The 23,406-nt window shown below is 44.3% G+C and overlaps 1 protein-coding gene across 1 annotated transcript in view; it reads right to left on the bottom strand.

The window, feature by feature from the left end:
• Positions 1-15,928: 15,928 nt before the first annotated feature.
• The window catches only part of RDX (radixin), a 78,807-nt gene continuing 71,329 nt past the window's right edge, over positions 15,929-23,406 (bottom strand). Inside the window, exon 15 of the mRNA XM_044919756.1 lies at positions 15,929-15,995. Coding sequence (XP_044775691.1) covers positions 15,929-15,995 — 67 coding nt within the window. The remainder of the gene's footprint in view (positions 15,996-23,406) is intronic.

The raw sequence follows: 23,406 nt of genomic DNA, 5'->3' as shown, positions 1-23,406 counted from the left end.
AAGAAAGAAGTAAAACTGCCACTATTTGCAGATGACATGATGCAAATACAGAAAACCCTAAAGACTCCACCAAAAAGCTATGAGAACTGATAAATGAATTCAGTAAAGTCACGGGGTACAAAATCAATGTACAGAAATCTGTTGCATTTCTATACACTAATAATGAAGCAACAGAAATGGAAATTAATAATGCCATTTACAATTACACCAAAAATAATAAAATATCTAGGAATAAATTTAACCAAGGAGGTGAAAGACCTGTACTCTGAAAACAATAAACATTGATGAAGGAAACTGAAGAAGACACAAGCAAATGGAAAGACATTTCATGCTCATGGATTGGAAGAACAAAGATTGTTAAAATATCCATACAACCAAAGCAATCTACACATTTAACGTAATCCCTAAAAAATACCAACAGCATTCTTCATAGAACTAAAACCTACAATCCTAAAATTTATATGGAACCACGAGTGACTCCACATGGCCAAAGCAATTTTGAAAAAGAATAGCAAAGCTGGAAGTATCACAATTCCAGACTTGGAGCTCTATTACAAAGCCATAGTAATCAAAACAGTAGGATACTGGCGCTAAAAGAGACCCATTAGGTCAATGCAACAGAGGAGAAAACCCAGAAATAAACCCACAATTATAGAGCCAATTAATATTCAACAAAGAAGGAAAGAATATCCAATGGAAAAAAAGACACTTTTTTCAATAAATGGTGTTGGAAAAACTGGACATCTACCTGCAAAAAAAAAAAATGAAACTGGACTTTATTACACCATGCACAAAAATAAACTCAAAATGGATTAAAGTCCTAAATGTGAGACCTGAGACCATAAAAATCCTAGAACAGAGCTCAGGCAGTAATGTCTCTGATATCGGCCATAGCAACATTTTCCCAGGTATGTCTCCTAAAGCAAGGGAAAGAAAAGCAAAAATAAACTATTGAGACTACATCAAAATAAAATCTTCTGCACAGCAAAGGAAACCACCAAGAAAACTAAAAGACAACCTAAGGAATGGGAGAAGATATTTGCTAATGACATATCCAGTAAAGGGTTAGTATCCAAAATATAGAAAGAACTTACACAACTCAACACCCAAAAAACAAGTAATCCAATTTAAAAGTGGGTAGAAGACATGAACAGAGATTTCTCCAAAGAAGACATCCAGATGGCCAACAGACACATAAAGAGATGCTCAACATCACTCATCATTGGGGAAATGCAAATTGAAACCATAATGAGATATCACCTCACACCTGTCCAAATGGCTAAAATCAGTTACACGGGAAACAAGAAGTGTTGGTGAGGATGTGGAGAAAAAAGAACCCTCTTGCACTGTGGGTGGGAATGCAAACTGTTGCAGCAACTATACAACACAGTATGGAGATTCCTCAAAAAGTTAAAAATAGACCTACCCTATGACCCAGTAATCCTACTACAGGGTATTTAGCCCTAAAATACAAAAAGACTATTTCAAAGAGATACATGCACCTCTACGTCTATTGCAGCGTTATTTACAATAGCCAAACTATGAAAGTAGCCTAAGTATCTCTTGAAAGATGAATAAAGAAGATGTAAGTGTATACACACACACACACACACACACACACAAATGGAATATTATTCAGCCAGAAAAATGATATCTTGGATGGAGCTAGAGAATATTAGAGCGAAGCAAAATAAGTCAGAGAAAGACAAATACCATATGATTTCATTCATATGTGGAATTTAATAACACAAATGAGCAAAGGGAGAAAAAAAGAGAAAGAGAGAGGCAAACCAAGAAACAGACTCTTAACTCCAGAGGGGAGACGGGTGGGGGAATGGGTGAAACAGGTGATGGGGATGAAGGAGGGCCCTTGTGATGAGCATCAGGTGATGTATGAAAGTGCTGAAGCACTATGTTGTACACTTGAAACTGATAAAATGCTATATGTTAACTATACTAGAATTTTAAGAAACACCAAAAATTCAAGATTGACATATAGGATACAAAACTTCAATCTGTACTAAGCAGTGCCACAATGGTATTTAAAGGTACGTGTGTCCATACTGCCCACATTTCTCTTAAATTTAACTCACAAGAGAAAAGATACTATAGTTTAGGAATTTCTTTTAACTTTGTTTTTTCATATTAACCTTTCTTTGGACGTTTGATAATTAAAAATAGTCACTACCTCACTTCAAGATATAGTATAAATCTACAATAATCATGAGTGTGGTACTGTGGAGAGAGTCCACACATAGATTAATGGAGTAGGGTTAGAAAGTTCAAAAATAGACTCAAAGAGAACATGGGAAATCTTTTTAATTGATACATTTGTCTTGATTGTATATGGACATGACAGAATATTTGGGCCACTGAATTAAATATTAAGATTAAAAAAATAAAACAGTATCTTTGAAAGACACATTAAGATGAAATTAACGGGGGTGGGGGGGCGGAGCAAGATGGCGGAGGAGTAGGAGACCTGGATTTCGTCTCCTCTCAGGAATTCGGCTGGATAGGGATCAAACCATTCTGAACACCTACAAACTCAACAGGAGATCGAAGAAAGGAATAGCAGCAACTCTCTCATCAGAAAAGCGACCACTTTCTGGAAGGTAGGACGTGCGGAGAAGTGAATCCGAGGCGATATTCGGGAGGATAGACGGCGGGGGAGGGGCCTCCGGCGGCCGCTTCTGGCAAGTGACAGAGCCACGGAGCACAAAATCGGAACTTTTAAAAGTCTGCTCCGCCGAGGGCCATCACTCTGGTGGCTAAGCGGGGGGTGGAACCCTCCGGGACAGTGTGGTCTCAGGACCCACGGGTCACAGAAAGACCGGGGGTGCCTCAGTGTGGCAGAGCTCCCAGGGATCGGAGCAGGAAGCCGGCTGCAGAGATGGAGCCCAGGCACAGGCTCTCAGCTCGGGGTTGCCATAAACCGTGATCCGCGGCACAGTCGGGCCACTGCTCCTCCAGCAGGGACCCAACAAGCGGCAGATCCGGGGAGACTCACCTTCCTTCCCCGGGAGGAGCCGCATGGGAGCGCACCGCAGGGATCTGCTGGGTTTGGAGACTCCACCCGGGGTCGGGTGCCAGAGATAGAAACGCGCGGTCACAGGCCAGGTGAGCACGGAGTGCGGCTGGAGACCGGGGAGACGGGAGTGACTGACGGCTTTTCTCTGGGGGCTCACTGAGGAGCGGGGCCCCGAGTTCTCGGCTCCTCCGCGGCAGAGATTGGGAGGCCGCCATTTTCACTCTCCGCCTCCAAAGCTGCACGGAAAGCTCGCAGGGAACAAAAGCCCCGGAGAGCAAACCCGAGCAGATTACTTAGCCGGGAGGGGGCAAGGGCGGGGCAATTCTGCCTCCGGCAAAGACACCTGGGAACCACGGCAACAGGCCCCTCCCCAGAAGATCAGCAAGAACAACCAACCAAGACCAAGTTTACCGATCAATGAGAATGGCAGAACTCCAGCGCTAGGGGAATAATTCATGGCTTTATACAATCCAGCAATTGCACTACTGGGTATTTACCCCAAAGATACAAATGTAGGGATCCGAAGAGATACGTGCACCCCGATGTTTATAGTAGCAATGTCCACAATACCCAAACTATGGAAAGAGCCAAGATGTCCATCGACAGATGAATGGATAAAGAAGATGTGGTATATATATATACAATGGAATATTATGCAGCTGTCAAAAGGAATGAAATCTTGCCATTTGCAACAACATGGATGGAACTGAGGGTGTTATGCTGAGCGAAATAAGTCAATCAGAGAAAGAGATGTATCATATGACCTCACTGATATGAGGAATTCTTTATCTCAGGAAACAAACTGAGGGTTGCTGGAGTGGGGGGGGGGGGGGGGGGGGGGGGTGACTAGGTGATAGACATTGGGGAGGTATGTGCTATGGTGAGCGCTGTGAATTGTGTAAGTCTGTTGAATCACAGACCTGTACCTCTGAAACAAATAATACATTATATGTTAAAAAAAAAAAAAGAAGAAGAAGAAGATAGCAGGAGGGGAAGAATGAAGGGGAGGAAATCAGACGGGGAGAAGAACCTTGAGAGACTATGGACTCTGAAAAACAAACTGAGGGTTCTAGAGGGGAGGGGGGGTCGGAGGATGGGTTAGCATGGTGATGGGTATTAAAGAGGGCACATTCTGCATGGAGCACTGGGTGTTATATGCAAATAATGAATCATGCAATGCTACATCAAAAACTAATGATGTAATGTATGGTAATTAACATAACATAATAATAATAAAAAGTAAAATAGGATGAAAACATGAGGCAAAAAAAAAAGATGAAATTAACAGATATGTACAGAATATTCTATCAAAACACCAAACAGAATACACATTCTTTTCAAGTACCCATGGAACATTCTCCAAGACAGATCACATGTGAAGTCATAACACAAGCCTCAAGAAATGTAAGAAGCCTAAAACCGTAGCATGCGTCTTTTCAAACCTTAAATATGAAGCTAGTAGTCAATTACAAGGAAAAAAATAAAAACCAAACATGTCAAGGGCAAATGACAAGCTATTAAGCAAACCAATAGGACAATGACAAATTCATCAGAAATCAGAAACACATAAAAAGAAATGAAAATGAAAACACAATGGTCCAAAATTTTGCAGTCACACCAAAAAGAGGTTCTAAAAGGGAAATTAAAAGCAATACAAGAACACATCAACAAAAATCGCAAAAAAATTAATATTACAACTAAATGAACCAGAAAAAGAATAAATCACATTAGTAGAAAAACAAAAATAATAAAGCTCAGAGTTGAAATAAATGAAAGAAGAAATTAAAGAAACAAAAGGAAAAAAAAAAATCAATGAAACCAAAGCTAGATATTTGAAAAGGTAAATAAACTGATAAACTTTAAGCCAGATTCATGAAGGAAAAAAAAAAAAAGGAACAAAATCAGAAACAAAAGGTAAAAGTAATACTTGACACCACAGAAATAGAAACCATTAGAAGAGACTATTAATATGTATATATGCCAAAATATCCAATAACAAAAGGAAACAAATGATTATAAAGAGAGATTATAGGATTATAAAAATACCTTCCAAAAATAAATGGAAAATCTGAACAGAAATGTTAATAATGAAATTGAATAGGTATCAAAAAAACTCAACAAATAAAAGTCCAGGGACACAAGGGTTAAAAAGCAAATGCAATGAGAAATTCAAGAAGCATTATTTTCTATTCTCAAGCTTCCAAAAAATAAATATTCCGTACACATCCTTAAAAAGAGAAATTACCCAAGACCAAAACCACAGTCATTACAATAAAAGAAACTACAGGCAAATAAGCCAGATAAACATACATAAAGTACCTCCATAAAATAGTAGCCAACTGCATTCAGAAATATACTTAAATAATCATTCAACACCAACAATTCATGTTTATTCCAAGAAATACAAGGATGATATTAGAAAATTAATAAATATACCACTTTAACAAAATGAAGGATAACAATAAGGTGAATATCTCAATAGATGCAAAACAGCAATGCCGACACTCCAAGTGAGTTGATCAGGAAGACTCAAAAAAACTCAAAAAAAAATAAACAAACATAATAAAAGCATGTGTGACAAACACAGAGGGACATCATACCCAATGGTGAAAAACTGAGAACAAGAGGACAATGTTCACTTTCACCACTTTGATCCAAGGTAGTATCACAAGTCCTAGCCGCAGCGATCCCGCAAGGAGAAGAAATAAAAGGATTCCAGATTGCTGAGGAAGAAAATGGTCACTTTTTGCAGGTGACATGATACTATACCTTGAAAACCCTAAGGACACCTCCAAAGAACCATTAGAAGATGTGAATTCAAGAAAGTGGCAAGATGCAAGATTCATACACAGAAATCTCCTGCGTTTCTATATACTATATCACCAAGTAGCAAAAAGACAAATAAAGGAAATGATTCCAGGTCCATCACATCAAAGAGAATAAAATACCTAGGCATCAACTCAACCAGGAAGGTGAAAGACATGTACTCTGAAGCCTATGAAACAAACACAAAGGAAACTGAAGAGGACACAAACAAATGGAAAGATATTCCATGCTCACAGAATGGAAGAATACTGTTCCAAGGTCCATCCTACCAAAAGTGACCTACAGATTCCGAGTCATCTGTATCACAACAGCAAGAGCATTCCTTACGGAATAAGTAATCCTAAAATGTCTATGGAAACACAAGAGACCCCGAAGAGCCAGAGTAACTTGGAGGAGGAAGAAGAAGAAAGCTGGACATGTCACAGTCCCAGATTTCAAGGTTTACTGCAAAACTAACATAGTCAAAACAGTATGCCACTGGCACAAAAGGAAGGCATACGTCAATGGAACAGAACAGAGCCCAGAATTAAACCCACACTCATGGTCAGTGAACCTATGACAAAGGGGGCGAGAACATACACCAAGGAAAAGACAGGCTCTTCAATAAATGGTGTTGGAAACTGGACAGCCACCCGCAAAAGAAGGAAACACTCTTGCACCATACACAACAATAAACTCGCCATGGGCTAAAGACCTGAATGTCAGACCATAAAACTCCTACAAGACATACTCAGTGATCTCTTAGAGTTCGGCCCCGCAACATTTTCCTAGACAAGCCTCCTCAGGCAAAATAAAAATTAAAAAACCCTCAAGCAAAAATAAATGCTAGGGACTACACCAAAATAAAAAGCTTTTGCACATGAAGGAAACCATCAACTCAATGAATGAGAGATGTTTGCCAGTGATATATCCCATGAGGGCCTAATATCTAAAACATCTATCAAGAACTGATACAGTTCAATACCAACCAACCAACCAATAAATGATCTGATGGAAAATCAAGCAGAGGACCCAAATAGACATTTTCTAAAGAAGACATGCCAATGGCCAACAGGTACATGAAAAGATACTCAACATCACTCATCATCAGGGAAATGCAATTGAAAAGTACAACGAGATACCACCTTCCCCCTGTCAGAGTGGCTGGTATCAAAAGTGTGAAATTAACACGAGTTGGCCAGAATGTGGAGAAAAGGGAATCCTCATGCATGGTGGGTGGGAACATCAAGTGGTGCAGACACCATGGAAAACAATATGGAGGTCCCTCCAAAAATTAAAAACAGAAATCCCATACCATCCAGTAATTTTACTACTGTGTATTTACCAAACACAACAAAAATATTAATTCAAAATCATGTACATCCCTATATGTTTATTGCATCATTATTTATGTTAGCCAATTAGGGAAGCAACCTGTGACCATTGATAAATGATTAAAAAGCATTAGTATATGTATCATGGGACATTACTCAGCGGTAAAGAAGGTTAAGTTCTTGCCTTTGTTGACAACAGGCATGCACCTCCAGGGTACTAGCTAAGTGAAATTTGTCATCCAGAAATAGATAAATGCCAGAGGATATCACTTATATGTGGGATCTGAATAACAAACCAACACAAATAGACTTATAAAAACCGAGACCAAACCAGGATTGCCAGGCTGGGGGGGAGGTTATGGTGGGATTAGCAAAATAGGGGAAGGGGATTAAGAGGTACATACTTCCAGTTCTAAAATAAGTCTGTCACAGTGATATAAAGTACTGCCTAGGAATACAGTCAACAATATCGCAACCATGTTTTATAGGGACAGATGGCACCTTACGCTGTTGAACACTGCATAATGTCTAGAATTGTGGAGTCGACTGTACACCAGAAATGATTAGAACATTGCATGTCAACTCTACTTCAGTAACAAATGTTCTAAAAATGGCATTGCCGGTATTCGCTGTGACATGCGCCATTCTCCGGAGCAATTACCACGCTCGGACTTCACGAGTCATTGGTTTACTGCTCACCTCCCTACGCTGGAATAGAGACTCCATTACGGCAGGGACTGGATTTACTTGAAGCTCAGTACATAGAGGATGAGCGAATGGACAAAGTTCTTCTGGGGCCATATTCCAGGCATCACCTTAAAAGGTGTCTAGATCTGGCTGAGGGAGCACAGCTTAGGCGGGGGCTGGGGTCCAGGCTCCGCACACCTGCACACACTCTATGCCTCAGGGCGGTGGGTCCTAACTCTGCTCTAAGGCCATGAGCTACTTGGTACCCAGTTCTTCCCCGGGACCCCCCGCTACCTCCTCCTTGGTGGGCAAGAAGCGGAAGGCACAGAGAAGATTAGGTGGGAGAGCCTCGGGGCCTGGTTAGGAATGGGGCCCTGACCCCGTACCCTAGTGTCTGATGTAGGAATTAAAAGGGTAGCCCCAGAGAGCACAAGGACCTGGAATGTGCTGTCCAGAGCTGAGCAATACCTCCCAACAGAGCAAGGGGCCAGGTATCCAGGCCTCGTGACCACACGTAGCAGGTGGTACAGAGTAGGGCGCAGTGACTTTCTCCAGCTAGACCTTCCACGGGAGTCACCGGGAGAAAGAGGCAGCTTTTACCCTGAGACGTTGTTAGTCACCGCAGGCTCAGACTCAGGACACACCCCAGAGTCCACTCGTGAGGACTGAGTATGAGCCACCTGTCTCATGACCATCCACACACTCGGGGTCCCTCCTTGTCCCTCTCAAAGCTCCCCCTCTCCCTCCTGGCTGGCTTCAGAACCAGGCCAGAGCCGGAGAGAAGGCAGACGGGGGTGGGGAAGAGACACAGCAGCGAGGCTCGCCGTGGGAGCAGCTTTCTGGAGGACAGGTTGCAATTTCCAAGTCTACCATGCCTTACCACCTGCGTCCTCCCCAGCCCCGGACACAGCGATGGCCCTACACAGCTGGGGAATGACTAAGCCAGAGAACGGTATTCTCTCAGGTAAAGGTCATCCTCATTGCCAGGGGCAGTCATTCGTCAGCGGATACCAGCTCTCCTGGGCTCTACCTGTAGGGCATCTCCTGGAACAAGCGCTCAGGGCTAGGAGAGCAGGCTGCCCCAGAACAGTGCACAGCGAACATCACGGAGTTCATTTCAGCCAAACGGAACCAAAAGCAGGTTCTGAGCACTACGGCCTTTATCTGGGGAGAACAATATAGGTCATAAAAATCAATTCATTCCTTTATAGTCCAGAGAGGTTAAACGAGTTGCCCCAAGTCACACAGGAGAAAATGGTGGAGTAGGACTTTAGGGAAGGCTCCTTTCAGACCACAGGGGCCACCCGCTGTGCGGACAGAGAGGAGAAGGGACTCACACTTACTAAGGTTGGTTGCCTTCCCCTTGGTCTAAGCACCACCCCAGGAATGTGTCAGTAAGTGTGGGGGTCCGGAGGTCTGCGTGCACACGCCTCCCCCCAGCGGCACCGTGAGGCCTGCCCGGATGCAGGGAGGAACGTGCCCGGTGAGCGGCTCGTCCCGCAGGCTGGGGAGGGGGCTCCATACCCAGCTCCGCCCCCTTCTTCCTCTGCCACCACGCCATAACCCGCTCATGTCTGCATGTCATTGCTTTCCTGTCACTGGGCCCCCTCGAGGGTGCAGGCCGGCCTGCCCTCAGTCCTCTGTGGCCGTTTCCCCGTGCGGGGGCAGCCGGGGGGGAGTGGCTCGGCCCCCCGTGCACCAGGGACACAGCATGGCAGGCAGGGGGTTCCCACTCACACCACCGTGGACACTGGGCCTGGGATGCTTGCTGGCATCTGGCTCCTGCCCACTAGATCCCTGTAGCTCCCACAGCCCAGCGCCTGACAATGGAAAATGCGTCCAGACGCGGTCAGCGGCCCTATCCCTGTTAGAATTCGAGACAGCACTTATCTGTCTGAAGGGGGGGGGGTCTAGTGACTGGGAAAAGCCAGCGAGACTTGGGGGGATACATGTTTTCTTTCTGGTCTTGTTTTCATTGTGCTGGTGCTTTCAGTTTTTTCGAAGATTCTCCAGACTGTGCCCTAATACGCAAATGTTGGTATCTCAGATTTCAAGGAAAAGTGTTCAAAATGCACCAGCTTCCTCGTTACCGAGAAGCCCCAGTTCAAGGTCTATCCGCACGCAGTGCCTACGGGGTGTTACCAGAGGACAACTGCAAAGGCCGCTCAGATCGTGTTTTGAAGCGGGCATTTCGGGGCTGATTTACGGCTGGCACGATTCATGTCATGTTCTACTTAGAACAGAAATGAGTATAATTTATAACCACTTGTTCGTCCCCAAGGCTATGGGTGAAGGAGGATGTTGACTTTTGGAGCCACTCACACTGACCAGAGGTTTGCTGGCTCCAGCCTCGCCAAGGACGCCCCGCTGACTCAGACAACCATGAGAACATTCGGTTCTGGAGACTGGGGGGCCAGGAAATAGAGCTCCCTCTCCAAGCCGAGCGCTCCCCCGCCCCGCGGCGGCAAGCGTGGCCCCAGCCCAGCAGCCGGGCAGCCGGGCAGCCGGGCAGCGCAGCCTCGCCTGGGAATTCATTAGAGACACAAACCCTTGAGCCCCGCACCTGCGCGGGCATCGGAAACTCTGGGAGTGGGGCCCAGCGCCCGTGTTTTAACAAATCGTCCAGGTGATTGGGATGCACGAAAAAGTGAGAACCGCTGTAATTCATTGAGCCGTAAAGTAAGAGAATCAGCAGCTGAAGGCCATAAGGTCCCCTTCCTCACAGATGAAGCCCATGCTGCAGAGCGTGGGCTTGTAGCGGGGGCGACTGGGCCTCCCGGGACCGAGCCACACACGGACAGACTTAGCCCTCGCGTGGGGAGCCCGGCCTGCCTCTGAAACCAGGGCACGGGGGGGCGGGGGCCGCCGGTGGTGCGGACTTCCTGCAGAGAGCCAGCTCCCTACAGGGGGAGGGGAGAGAAGCACGGGGTACTCCCCTCCTCTCCAAACTCACCGGTCAAGCAACTCAGCCCACCTGCCTGGAGAGGGATCAGGTGGGCCGAGACGCAGGAGTGTCGTGCTGAGTGCTGCACGATGCCCAAGGAGGGAGACGCCCCCCACCAACGCGTTCCTTAACACACTGTGTTGTGGACGATCAGTGACTGGAAGGGACCAGCTTTTCTCCCTTTTGGTTGCTACGCCCCCGTCAGCTTTGCCTGAGCAGGACCGGAGCCCAACACTTCCCAAGGGCCAAGGGGAGCCCTTCACAGTGGGTGTGGGCTGTTGGAGAAGGCGGCTTCTCCTTCCCACCTGTCTGTCTCAAGGACAGGCGTCAACTGCTGCTCTCTGCTAAACAGAGCCCGGGAGAAAAGCCAGCCAATGGGACGGACAAAGTGGGAGCTGGGTCCCTTGTCTCCTCACAAGTGGCTTGAGGAGGGTGCTTGGACTTGCGGTTCCCTGAATGCGGTTGTTAGCATCTGAAAGTAAGTCAGCTTCCTAACTCTCTCCTGCCTCTCCACGGCCCATTTTTACCATCCCCATGACCTTCCCCCGTAGCATGGAAGGTATGCTGCTCCCTTCCCTTGGCCGAAGGAGGAGAGACTCAGAGAACAGAAGGGATCTCAGAAATTATTCAGGGCAAACACGGCACTTGCCAGCAGAATCGGGCGCCGAAGGCTGGAGAGACACAGTCCGGCCCTGAGCCCCCATCAGAGGCCGAGCCGGCGTGCCCAGGTGTGAGACCACAGGTGGGAACTCCCCCACCCCCCACAGCCCCGTCAACAAGCTTGTGAAGCTTGGCCACACCGCATGCTCTGTAACGGGGCTTACTATTACCACGCTCTCACTGGGGCAACTGATAATTTGTCACGTATCTTTTTAAATAATCTGCCCCTCCCCCCGCCCCGTATCAGGGATCCTGGTTAGACTGTGTGTGTAGAAAGGTCTGGGCGGTGTTACCCCGCGGGAATTCGCGGTGGACACCAAGCCTTCTCGATCCGTGGCCCCCAAGCCGCAGGTTCTGAGGGATCTGTTAAAAGGTGAAGAACAGCTTGGGCACCCCCGTTCTGATGGTTATCTGACCAGCGGTTCGAAGGGCTCGACCACGTGATTTCCTCAAGCACTCAGTCCACTTGTTTCAGTACAGAAAAAGTAGTTTTTCAAATGCTGGCGTAGGACCGGCCACTTCCAGCCCCCACCTGCATCCCAGGTGCTGACAGGTTTTACGTTTCACTTGGACTTCGTTTATCATCGAGGAGGAGCCTGAGAAGCAGCAATCTGATGAGAAACCACAATGTATGTGATTCTCTTTTAAGTTCTAAAAATGCCTGATAACCAAAGATTTCAAATAAATTATGAGACCAGTTTGGGGAAAAATTCTCCTTGATAGGACAAACAGCATTTTACCTGCCAAATGAAGAGGTTATTTGCTTATGTGTCCCCTTTAGGAGGACACTGTTTCTTTTTTTAAAAAGATTTTATTTATTTGAGAGAGACACAGCGAGAGAGGGAACACAAGCAGGGGGAGGGGGAGAGGGAGAAGCAGGCTCCCCTCTGAGCAGGGAGCCCGATGCAGGGCTCGATCCCAGGACCCCGGGATCATGACCTGAGCCGAAGACAGACGCTTAACGACTGGGCCACCCAGGCACCCCAGGAGGACACTGTTTCTAAAACAACTTGACTCGGTACCCTTGAAAAACATGGGGGACAGATGCAAAATTCAGTATCATGGGGTGTATTTTGTGTGTTTTTTTCTGAAAATGTTTAAGAGGTAACTTTGCACCTGCAGGTGTCTGCCATATAATTGTAGCCCAAGACATTCTTGGAGGGACTGTTAACATAGCTCAGAAGGCAAACTGTCACCCGATCCCCTGAGCTTCAGTCCTTGGACATTCGAGCCACCCCAGAGCACCAGAAATGGTGCCCCTTAGTGATTTAATAATGCTGCTTCACACCCCAGCTCTGCCACCACACTCCTCTAGCCTCCTTTTCCAAACACCGGCCGACTCCATACTAACACTCTGTGAAATCAGAGAGGATGAGAACCGAACCCGGGGCCTTCTGTGAGGATGCAGAGTCAAGTGGAAAGGAATGCCCCAGGCTGATGTTAGAATGTATTTATTGCTACACGTATATACAATTATACAAACAGCCCAGACAGGAAAGGGAATGTTGTGTGGAGCTCTCTGGATTCCACAGATGTGCACAAGTAAACAGCTGTACGCCACAAAGTTTGCTCTCAGTTCAAAGCCAAAAATAAGTCACATACGTTTTTTGAAAATAGTGGAAAATTCTTGGAAATTCTCTCCCTGTATCCCTCCTTACAAGCTAGTCATGCAGAAAAAGGTGGGTTCTCAGAAGCTAATGCCTTCAGGCATCTCTTTAGGGGGTGGTGCCTTGAAGACAGGGTACAAGGGCTGCCGGCTTGGGGCGGCAGGGAGCAGGGCCGAAAGCCCCAAGTCCTGGCCCACCCTAAGGTCTGTCCCTAGGAAAGGCAGTCAAGAGGGGTTTGGAGAGAGACAGAATAGCAAGAAAGGGAAAACCAACAGTAAACTGAGACTCAGTGAAGAGAACCACCAGCAAGAGCCCTAGTGGAAGGAATGCTTGTCCATCTGGTTCCCGCTGGGATTCCGGATTCGGAACATCAGGCAGGTCTCGGTATGTCCTTATCCTACAGCTCGCCGTGTGTCAGATGCCAGGGACCTGCGTGAAAACAGACAGCCAACAGGAAGTCAGGCAAGAAAGAAGACTACACTTAAATAGGATCATACTAGGGCTGAAAAAGGCACGGCCCCAGACATCCCCCCACGTGTCGTGGGTAACACTTAGCCATGGTGGAGTGTGCTGCTGGATTGTGCAGCGGGGACAGAGAGCTCAGGATACGCAGGGAAGTACAGGCCGCACCAAAACACAGCGGGTTCCGCGGAGCCTACGCTCGGACCGTGGCCCCGCTACCACCCTGATCTCAGAGGGGACCTAACAGGGGATCTTGCAATGCTCAGACCCAGAATTGTGAGGTGGATCCGAGACCCTGGTAGAGACACACCCCTTTCATGTCACGGTTCCATAAACCGTTGTGACGGGAATCACAAGAGAGCCAGCCGAGCAGCCTGTGGGGCAGGCGCACCCAAGCGTGAGCAACCCTTATCTACCTCAGCTCTGCCTTCCCCACCTCGGGCCACTTCCCACTCAGGGTCCAGTGGGAGGGTCTTCAGATCGGGTCTAACACAGCCTCCAAGGCTCAAATCGCCTAGCACCTCAGGGAAAGGACAAGGCCTGAAGGATGAGAGCAAGAAGTCTGGGAGTCTGAACACACCAGACGACCAGAGGCCTTTGGGGCTGATGGGCAATGTGGATCCCTGCAACCCAAGGCTGTAGGATCTCTATCCCTGAAGAAACCAGTCAGCTCTGACTTGTCCGTGGCTATAGATGAGCCTTTAATGCCTCATCACCGTAATCCCATAGGCTGACTTCTGCTGGAGGAGCCCTAAGGATGGGGGGAGAAGGGCCGGAACCACTTGGAAGTCCCTGTCCTTCCTCCTGGGTCAACAGCATCGTAATCAGCCAGAGAGGGGCCCAGCAAGTTCTTCCAAGGCTGCCAACTTTGGGACATTTCAAGCTGAAGGATGTGGCGATTGCCAACTCCTTTGATCCTTGAATAAATTCATCTCTGGATAATTCAAAAATCTCTGTCATTTGATCTTGACTTTTCTGGTGAGTCATGCAGAAACTTTCTTTTCCTACTTCTGATGACAAGAGCAGAGAGTTAAGCTCACTCAAAGGATTCACTCTAAAAAAGCAAAAACATTACAGGTGGCAACCCATGAGGAAAACATTGCAAAACATCAAGTAAATTTTAAGTTGGGTTTTTTTTTTTTTTTTTTTTTACCCATCAGCAAACAAAATGGAAAGAGTTACATAAATTCCTGCAATGGAAGAAATGGTTTAAAGGCAAGTAGCTGGGAAGGCTGCTATTTGTGGCTATGTATGGAATGTTAAGAACATGTCTGAAGGAGGGATTTTAGCTCAGATCCCGGGAGTAAGACAAACTGGACTCTCCCATTTTATAGCGTCTACACCACTTTCAAAACGATGACGGATGGGCCTCACGCCCTTCACGTGGCCTTTGACACAGTGGCAATGTTTCGGTGATATCACAGAATGTCAGGGATGCTTGCAGGACCTTAAACTCATTTCAAAGCAATCCAAAATTCAAGGCCAAAGAAGCAAATCATTTCTAAACATTCCCACCCGGAACAGAACATCCATGATAACTTTTTATGTCACATTAAAAAAAAAAATCTAAAAGATAATATTGTTATTACAGACATTTATTCCACATCTTAAAGTATTACCTCAAATATATTCTCATACAGCTAGAGGTAGGTTTATAGAACTTGGGGAGGATTAATCGGCAATTTGGGGGAACTCAAATGTATCATTCAAGATCTACAAAGTAAACGTCATTGCTGTGGTTTTACTTAGAAATGGGATGGGTCAGAACCATCTCTGCCAAAGAAATTAAAGAATTTCAAAACGACCTGCTTCAAGGTAATCATGTTGATCCATGATTTTAAAGTATTTCCAAACTGAGATCAATGCAGAACACTAATGTATATATATATTCATTTTTAAGTATATCTGAATTCATCTTTGTTTATTTTTCATTCATTTTTAAGTATATCTGAATTTTTTTAGATAAGAAAAAGCCTCCCAGCAGCACACAGTGTCCTATGCGGGAACTTGTGCCATGATACTCATTCCACATCACAAAAGAACAGTCTAGAGTAGCATGTCCCATCAGTTCACATAGTTTACAGATAAAATCTCATTTTATCGACGTCAAAATCATCACATCGGAGGAAGATGTTCTTGACTGGCAGAAAGCCCAAGAGAGTTAAACAACTGAGAAAGAACCTGAGGGGGTGGAACTTGAAGCCATAATGGTGGGGGTTGTTCTGGGGGAGCTCCTTTGGGAATTCACGCCACTAGATTAAAGGCTCTGGGCTGTGGATGCACAAATTTGGATTTTATGGGGTCCTGCCAACATCCTGGCAGGTGTCATGGAAAGGTAGGCTGGCCCCAGCCGCCAGCTGTACTTACCCAGCGAGGGAGGGAGCCTTCTTCCTAACCGTTACATTTGCTTTATACCGCTTTGGCAAGAACGCATCTGGAACAATGCATACAGTTTGGGTCCCCACCTTTCAAAAGAGACATCAAGGGGTTAGGAAGCACTCAGCAAAAGAACACAGAAGGAAGTCAAATAGTGCAGAATGACAGGAGCACCCTTGTCATCCTGGATCCGGGAGGGCCTGCTGGGCAGGCAAAGGGCCAAAGCGATCTTCCTAAGTTTTAACTTTTTTTTTTTTTCCAATCCAGTCTTGAATCTCTGCTATTAATGTGGAAATAAGAATAACTTCAAATGTCCCTTTTAAATGGATGCTAGAATTCTAATAGTTGTTACAATTCCACACAAATGAATTGGTTTCACAAGAATAATGATGGATCTCAAAGTCATACACACCCAAGTTTTGTAAGTATTAGAATAACGCTGATCAGATTTTATATTTTATTTAAGGTTCCCTCGTGATTAATCTAGGCACTCCTAAAATGTCCTTTGGGCACCAACCACTTACAGGCCCAAAATTCGTGGTGGTGCCTCCTTTGAAATCAATAGTTGATGTCTTTTTCTTTTTTTTTTAAGATTTATTTATTTGAGAGAGAGAGAGAGCAGGGGGGAGGAGGAGAGGGAGAGAAAGTCCCAAGCAGACTCCACGCTATCTCCTCTGACACCCTGAGATCATGACCTGACCCGGAACCAAGAATCAGTCACTTAACTGAATGAGCCACCCACAGGACCCATTGCTTTGATTAAGCAAATTCTCAGCAGGCTACACCTGCCTGCCAAAAGACTGGGATGGGTTAAGACCAAGAACAGTAAAAACCACCTCCCCCACAGCCACGTGGCCCTGCGGTGATTAAAGAGGCCAGTGTCAGCCCTACAGTCCCCGGTCTGTCTTCGTCAGCTGATTTACCTGCCATTCTCAGGGATAGCCCTCAGAGACATCAAAAACGAGGTCGCAGTGAACTCTACAAAGAAACCACTAAACCAGCCAAGCTTATCCATGCATGAGTTCTCTGACCTAGGAGAGTGCTGCGTACGGTACTTTCTACGCTGTGGTTCAAGCAGTTGGAAATGCAGGTAATGGCGATCTCTGTCTTACTGATCAGTTATGTGCCCGAAGGGCATCTGTGGGGGGCTGTTTCCCATGGAGATCAATAGTAGTGCAGTGTCCAGGCAGTTTAACCCATGATGCAAAACTGAGGCTTTGCACTAAAATACAGTAGAAACCCCAAATTTGTCAAAGCTAGCAATAAAGGAACACATTATTAAGTTTTTTAAAACTTTTAAATTTTTCTGTAATACTTGAACTTGATGCTAAACTGGGCAGAATTAGATGATTAAGTAGTACTTGAAATTTGAGAACATTTTTATTTATTTATTTATTTATTTATTTATTTATTTGAGAGAGAGAGAATGAGAGAGAGAGAACACCTGAGAGGGGATAGGGTCAGAGGACAAAGCAGACTCCCTGCCAAGCAGGAAGCCCGATGCGGGACTCGATCCAGGGACTCCAGGATCATGACCTGAGCCGAAGGCAGTCGCTTAACCAACTGAGCCACCCAGGCGCCCGAGAGCATTTTTAAAGGGAACTTTAAGTATTTTCAAGGACTTTGAGGGTTAGCAGAGCTGGAACTTTATGTATCAGATTTCATTAAAAAATATGTGCTGTATTTTTTTTCTTTAGTCACCAGCATTACTTTTACCATGATTAACCATAATTGAGGTAGATTTACACTCATAAAACTAAGGAAGGAAAAAAGAATGATTTGCATGAGTATATCGAGGAAGTACGGAAGAGCAAGTGAAAAGGAGGATGGGAAATATAAGGGACAAGGGAGAAAACAGAATTAAATGATGGGTGTCACTGTTAACAGAAGAAACTAAGAAACTATATCCATATAGTTCCCTAAAAGAAACAGGAAGATATCAAGTCAGAAATTTCAAAGTGTGCCACCAGGTGGCACCATGAGATTAAAATAACTTGGTAGAAGACCCCAGCCCTGGAAGGGGAATGAGGGGGTCGATACCTATGAAGGGACAGGATTATTAAAAAAAGAAACTCTAGCAAAATAGGCATATGTATATAAAAGGAAGTTTCATTAACCTGATAAAGGGCATGAACCAAAAACCGAGAGCAAACATGTCCACGCAAATGTTAGAAGCAATCCTCTTAAATCAGAGACGAGTTGCCACTTAAGTCCAACATTGTATTGAACATGTCAGTCAAGTTAGCTCGGTAAGATAAGACAAAGAAATAAATGTTATAGGGATTGAGAAGACAGATTGAGAACTGACACTATTCGGCAGGTGACTATTTATGTAGAAAGCCCAAAAGACTTCACAAATTATTAGAAACAACAAGAACTAAGCAAGGTTCCTGAATATAGGGTCAGCAAACAAAAATCAATTTCATTTCTATATACCAGCCACAAATAGTTTTAAAATGTAACTCTTAGATGATGGTAAAAATGAAGATACTTAATAAGAAATCCAACAAAAGATACGTAGGATCTTAGGGCAAAAATGTACACTTTGCTGAACAGCATAAAGGAAGACATCAATAAATGGAGAATTAGAACATGTTCCTGACTAAGGATATTTAATATTGTACAGATGTAACTTCTTCCCAAATTAATCTAATTAATATTAATTATTAATACATTTCCAAACAAAAGGTTTTTTTCCTCATATAATTTATTTCTTTTTTGTTGTTGTTGTTAAGATTTATTTATTTTAGGGCACCTGGGTGGCTCAGTTGGTTAAGTGACTGCCTTCAGCTCAAGTCATGATCCCAGGATCCTGGGATCCTGGGATCGAGCTCCCTGCTCGGCCGGAAGCCTGCTTCTCCCTCTCCCACTCCCCCTGCTTGTGTTCCCTCTCACACTGTCTCGGTCAATTAAATAAATTAAAAAAAAAAATCTTTTAAAAAAAAGATTTATTTTAGAGAGAGAGAGTGAGCAGTGGAGAGTGGCAGAAGGAGAGGGAGAGAGAGAGTCTTAAGCAGACCCTATGCTCAGCACAGAGCCCCACGTGGGGCTCCATCTCACAACCCTGAGATCAGGACCTGAGCAGAAACCAAGAGTTGGATGCTTAACCAACTGCATCACCTAGGCACCCCCAATTTAAATGATTTCTAAAATTTATGTAGTACAAGGGGTGTCTGGCTGGCTCGGTAGAGTATGCGATTCTTGACCTCAGGGTTGTGAGTTCAAGCCCCACATGGCATGTAGAGACTACTTAAAATACAATAAAATTTATGGAGTAGAACGAAGGCCCAAAAGGAGTCAGGAGTTTATTATTAAAACAAGGTGGAGAAAAAAGAAAGCTCTACCAGATATGAAGACTTGTTATAAAGCTAAGGCTACAATTAAGACAGAATGGTATGACCCCTGGAACAGAACAGAGACTGCACATGTAGATCCTTGACATAGGTAAGAAGTGGTGATGCCTCGGGGTGCCTGGGTGGCTCAGTTGGTTAAGCAACTGCCTTCGGCTCAGGTCATGATCCTGGAGTCCCGGGATCGAGTCCCGCATCGGGCTCCCTGCTCAGCAGGGAGTCTGCTTCTCCTTCTGACCCTCCCCTCTCTCATGCTCTCTCTCTATATCTCATTCTCTCTCTCAAATAAATAAATAAAATCTTAAAAAAAAAAAAAAAGAAGTGGTGATGCCTCAGTGGAAGAGGGATGGACTGTCAAATCAAGTATTAGGACAACTGGTCATCTAGCTAGAAGAAAAATGAATCATACTTCATACCATACCCAAAGTTACTTCTAGCTGGACTACAGACCCAAGTGTAACAATAACAAAACATTTAGAAGAAAACAGAAAAACTGCAGAATACCTTCATGACCTCAAGGAAAGGAACAATTTCTTAAACAAGATACATACCAAAAGACTGCCAGAAAATCATAAGAAAAAAGATTTATAAATTAAGCTACAATAAAATTTAAATTTTTATCCATCAAAAAACCATAAAAATGTGAAAAGATGAGGTACAACTTGGAAGGAGATAACTGTAAAACATTTTAAGTGTCAAAAGATTAATAACCTTCTGTGAAGCAATTAGACCAAGATAAAGAAGGTAATAGGAAACAAGCCAAAAAAAAATAGTCATTTCAAGGAAGAGGAGACATGAAAGGCCCATAAATATGAGAAAAAACTCTCAATTGTATTAGTAATCAAGAACATGCAAATTAAAAGCACAGTATGATACCATTTTAAACCTATCAAACTAGCAGAAGTTTAAAAATTCTAGTACTATCACACATGTAGTAAAGATGTGAATGTACCTTTACTTTAGAAAGTAACTTGATGGCGGGCGCCTGGGTGGCTCAGTTGGTTGAGCGACTGCCTTCACTCAGGTCATGATCCTGGAGTCCCAGGATCGAGTCCCACGTCGGGCTCCCTGCTCATCGGGGAGTCTGCCTCTCTCTCTGACCCTCCCCCCTCTCATGCTCTATCTCATTCTCTCTCTCAAATAAGTAAATAAAATCTTTAAAAAAAAACAAAAAGAAAAAAGAAAGTAACTTGATGGCTACATAGTCAAGTTGAAAATGGACGTAGCCTGTAAGTGAATAATTCCCCGCCTAGGTCTCAGCCACAGAGATTCTACTGCTCACATTCACTAGATACATGTACAAAACTATATCTATATTGTTTGTAAAAAATACTAGAAACAAGACAAATGTCCATCATCAGGGGAATGGATAAATTGTAGGACACTCATAAGGTAAACAGACTCGCAGCAGTGAGAATGAATCACTGCTATAGTCAGCAAAATGGATGTGTGTCCGTGTGATAAACTACATGAAGTTCATATTCATGCAAAACTAGGTATCACATAAACCAGACTTCATATTGCTTGTGGCTACAAACAATGTAAAACTCACAGGCAAGGTTGACGTGATAGAGGAGGGCTACCGAATGTCAAAGTCACTGGCAATGTACTGTTTTTAAAGCCGATACATGAGGGGCACCCGGGTGGCTCACTCAGTTAAGCATTTGACTCTTGATTTCGGCTCAGGTCATGATCTCAGGGTGGTGAGATCGAGCCCTGCATCAGGCTCTCACTCTCCCTCCGCCCCTCCCCCCACAAAAAGAAACCCTGGTACATGAGTATTTTATATATACACAGACCCTTTACAACAGGGGTTTGAACTGTGCAGGGCTACTTACAGGCGGATTTTTTTAATACAGTCCAGTACTGTAAACGTATTTTCCTTCCTTATGATTTTCTTCTCTCTAGCTGATTTTACTGTAAGGACACAGTATGTAATCTACATAACATATAAGATATGTGTTAAATGACTGTTATTGGTAAGGCTTCCACTCAACAGTAGGCTCTTAGTAGTTAAGTTTGGGGGAGTCAGAAGTTGCACATGGATTTTCAGCTGAGCAGGGGGCGGGCACCCTGAGCCCCCATGTTGTACAGGGGTCATCTGTATAATATTATAACATGTATATTCCTTTATATTTCTCCTAGGCACATTTCTTTCCCTAACACTGTGGTAAAACATTCTCTAGTTTTTAAGTGTTTAAAATAATCAGAAATCGGGCGCCTGGGTGGCTCAGTTGGTTAAGCCACTGCCTTCGGCTCAGGTCATGATCCTGGAGTCCCGGGATCGAGTCCCGCATCGGGCTCCCTGCTCGGCAGGGAGTCTGCTTCTCCCTCTGACCCTCCTCCCTCTCATGCTCTCTGTCTCTCATTCTCTCTGTCTCAAATAAATAAATAAAATCTTTAAAAAAAAAATAATAATCAGAAATCAATGGAGGAAAAATACTACGATAGGAAATTAATAGATTTGGTACCAATTATCTTTGTTAAACCATTAGAATTTTGAAGGTCTCCAAGAAACCACCTAGGTAGAAGAGTCAATAGTTACTCTAAGGACACTGAGTAAAAGCAACCACGTTATTCCCAGTGTTGGGCACTCTCGCGGCTGAGTCGGTGCTTCTCACGAGGGGTCCCAGCACAGTAGCATCAGCCTCGCCTGCTAAAAATGCAAGTTCCTGGACCCCACCTGGACTCACTGAATCACAAACTTGGGGAGGGGGTCCTGCAATCAGCATTTTAAACAAACTCTCCAGGTGATTCTGATGCATGCTAGTGAGAACCACTGCTGAAAAACAAAACAGTAAAACAAAGAACAAAAAACTTTTCCTTCCAGCAAAATAAGACCCCTCTATGATCAAATAAAATTCTTGACAGCCAGGAAAACCACACCATTGGCCTTTGGAAAACATGACTGATTTTCAAATCCTTTAATTTCAGGGGTCATCAAACCATGGCTCATGGACCAAATCCAGCCCCCCACCTGTTTTTTGTAGAGACCATGATTTGTAACATACATTTTTTTTAATTGAGAATATTTCGTTAATACATAAAAATTAAATGAAATTCAGATTACAGTGTCCATACATAAAGTTCTTTTTTAAAAAGATTTTTATTTATTTGAGAGAGGGAGGGAGAGAGAGGGCATATGAGTAGGGGAAGGAGCAGATGGGGAGGGAGAGAGACAAGCAGACCCCACACGGAACACAGAACCCCAGGGGAGCTCAATCTCAGGACCCTGAAGTCATGCCTGCAGCGAAATCAAGAGTTTTAAGCTCAACGGACTAAGCCACCCAGGCACCCATGCATAAAGTTTTATTCGAAGGCAGCCTTGCTCATTCATTTACATATGCCTATATTTGGCTCCTTTTATACTACATTAGCAGAGTTGTGTCATTGTGATAGAAATATTTGGCTGGGTGGCTCAGATGGTTAAGCGTCTGCCTTCAACTCAGGTCATGATCTCAGGGTCCTGGGATGGAGCCCCGCATCACCGCTTCTCCCCTGCTTGTGCTCTTTCTCTCTGACAAACAAAATCTTAAAAAAAAAAAAAAAAAAGAAAAAGAAAAAGGAAACTATTTGGCCTACAAAGTCAAGAATATTTATTATCTGGACCTGTACAGAGAGTTTGCCAACTTCTGCTTTTATTCGATAATTAGAATCTACCAATCTGAAAGCAAAATCCAGGTGATCATAGTGATTTCTTTTAAAAATACAATTTTCACTTTAATTCTGCAGGCAAAAATCTAAGAGCTCAAAGAATCATAAGGAAGGTAAAATCAGATCCATTTTTATCTACAAAGTACATCAAATAACCCACATAGAGCATCCGGAAAATGTTATTAATGATGCTTTCTCTCTTCAAACATCCTAACAAGTGACAAAGAAGTGACTGGTGAATTTTAATGAAACACTGTCATGCTGAATTCTGAAAGCTAATTTAGTAATCCCCTCCTGCAGACCTTCACTCAGGTGGTTAACTTCACCTGTAAGCCTGTCTTGAATGCGGTACACGGACTGCATTTCTTGGGCTTTCCTCTCTTCCCCGGATGGCAACTCTCCCGACAAGAGCCTTCTTCCCTCTGATCCTTTTAGCTCTTATCACAGGACCTACTCATTGAGCTCCTGAAAATTTTATTCAATGCCTGCTGCGTGG

Source organism: Neomonachus schauinslandi, chromosome 11 (genome assembly GCF_002201575.2).
Source record: "Neomonachus schauinslandi chromosome 11, ASM220157v2, whole genome shotgun sequence".
Taxonomy (NCBI): Eukaryota; Metazoa; Chordata; class Mammalia; order Carnivora; family Phocidae; genus Neomonachus; species Neomonachus schauinslandi.
Note: the sequence above shows the minus strand (reverse complement) of the source record. Positions and strands in the feature narration are given on the sequence as shown.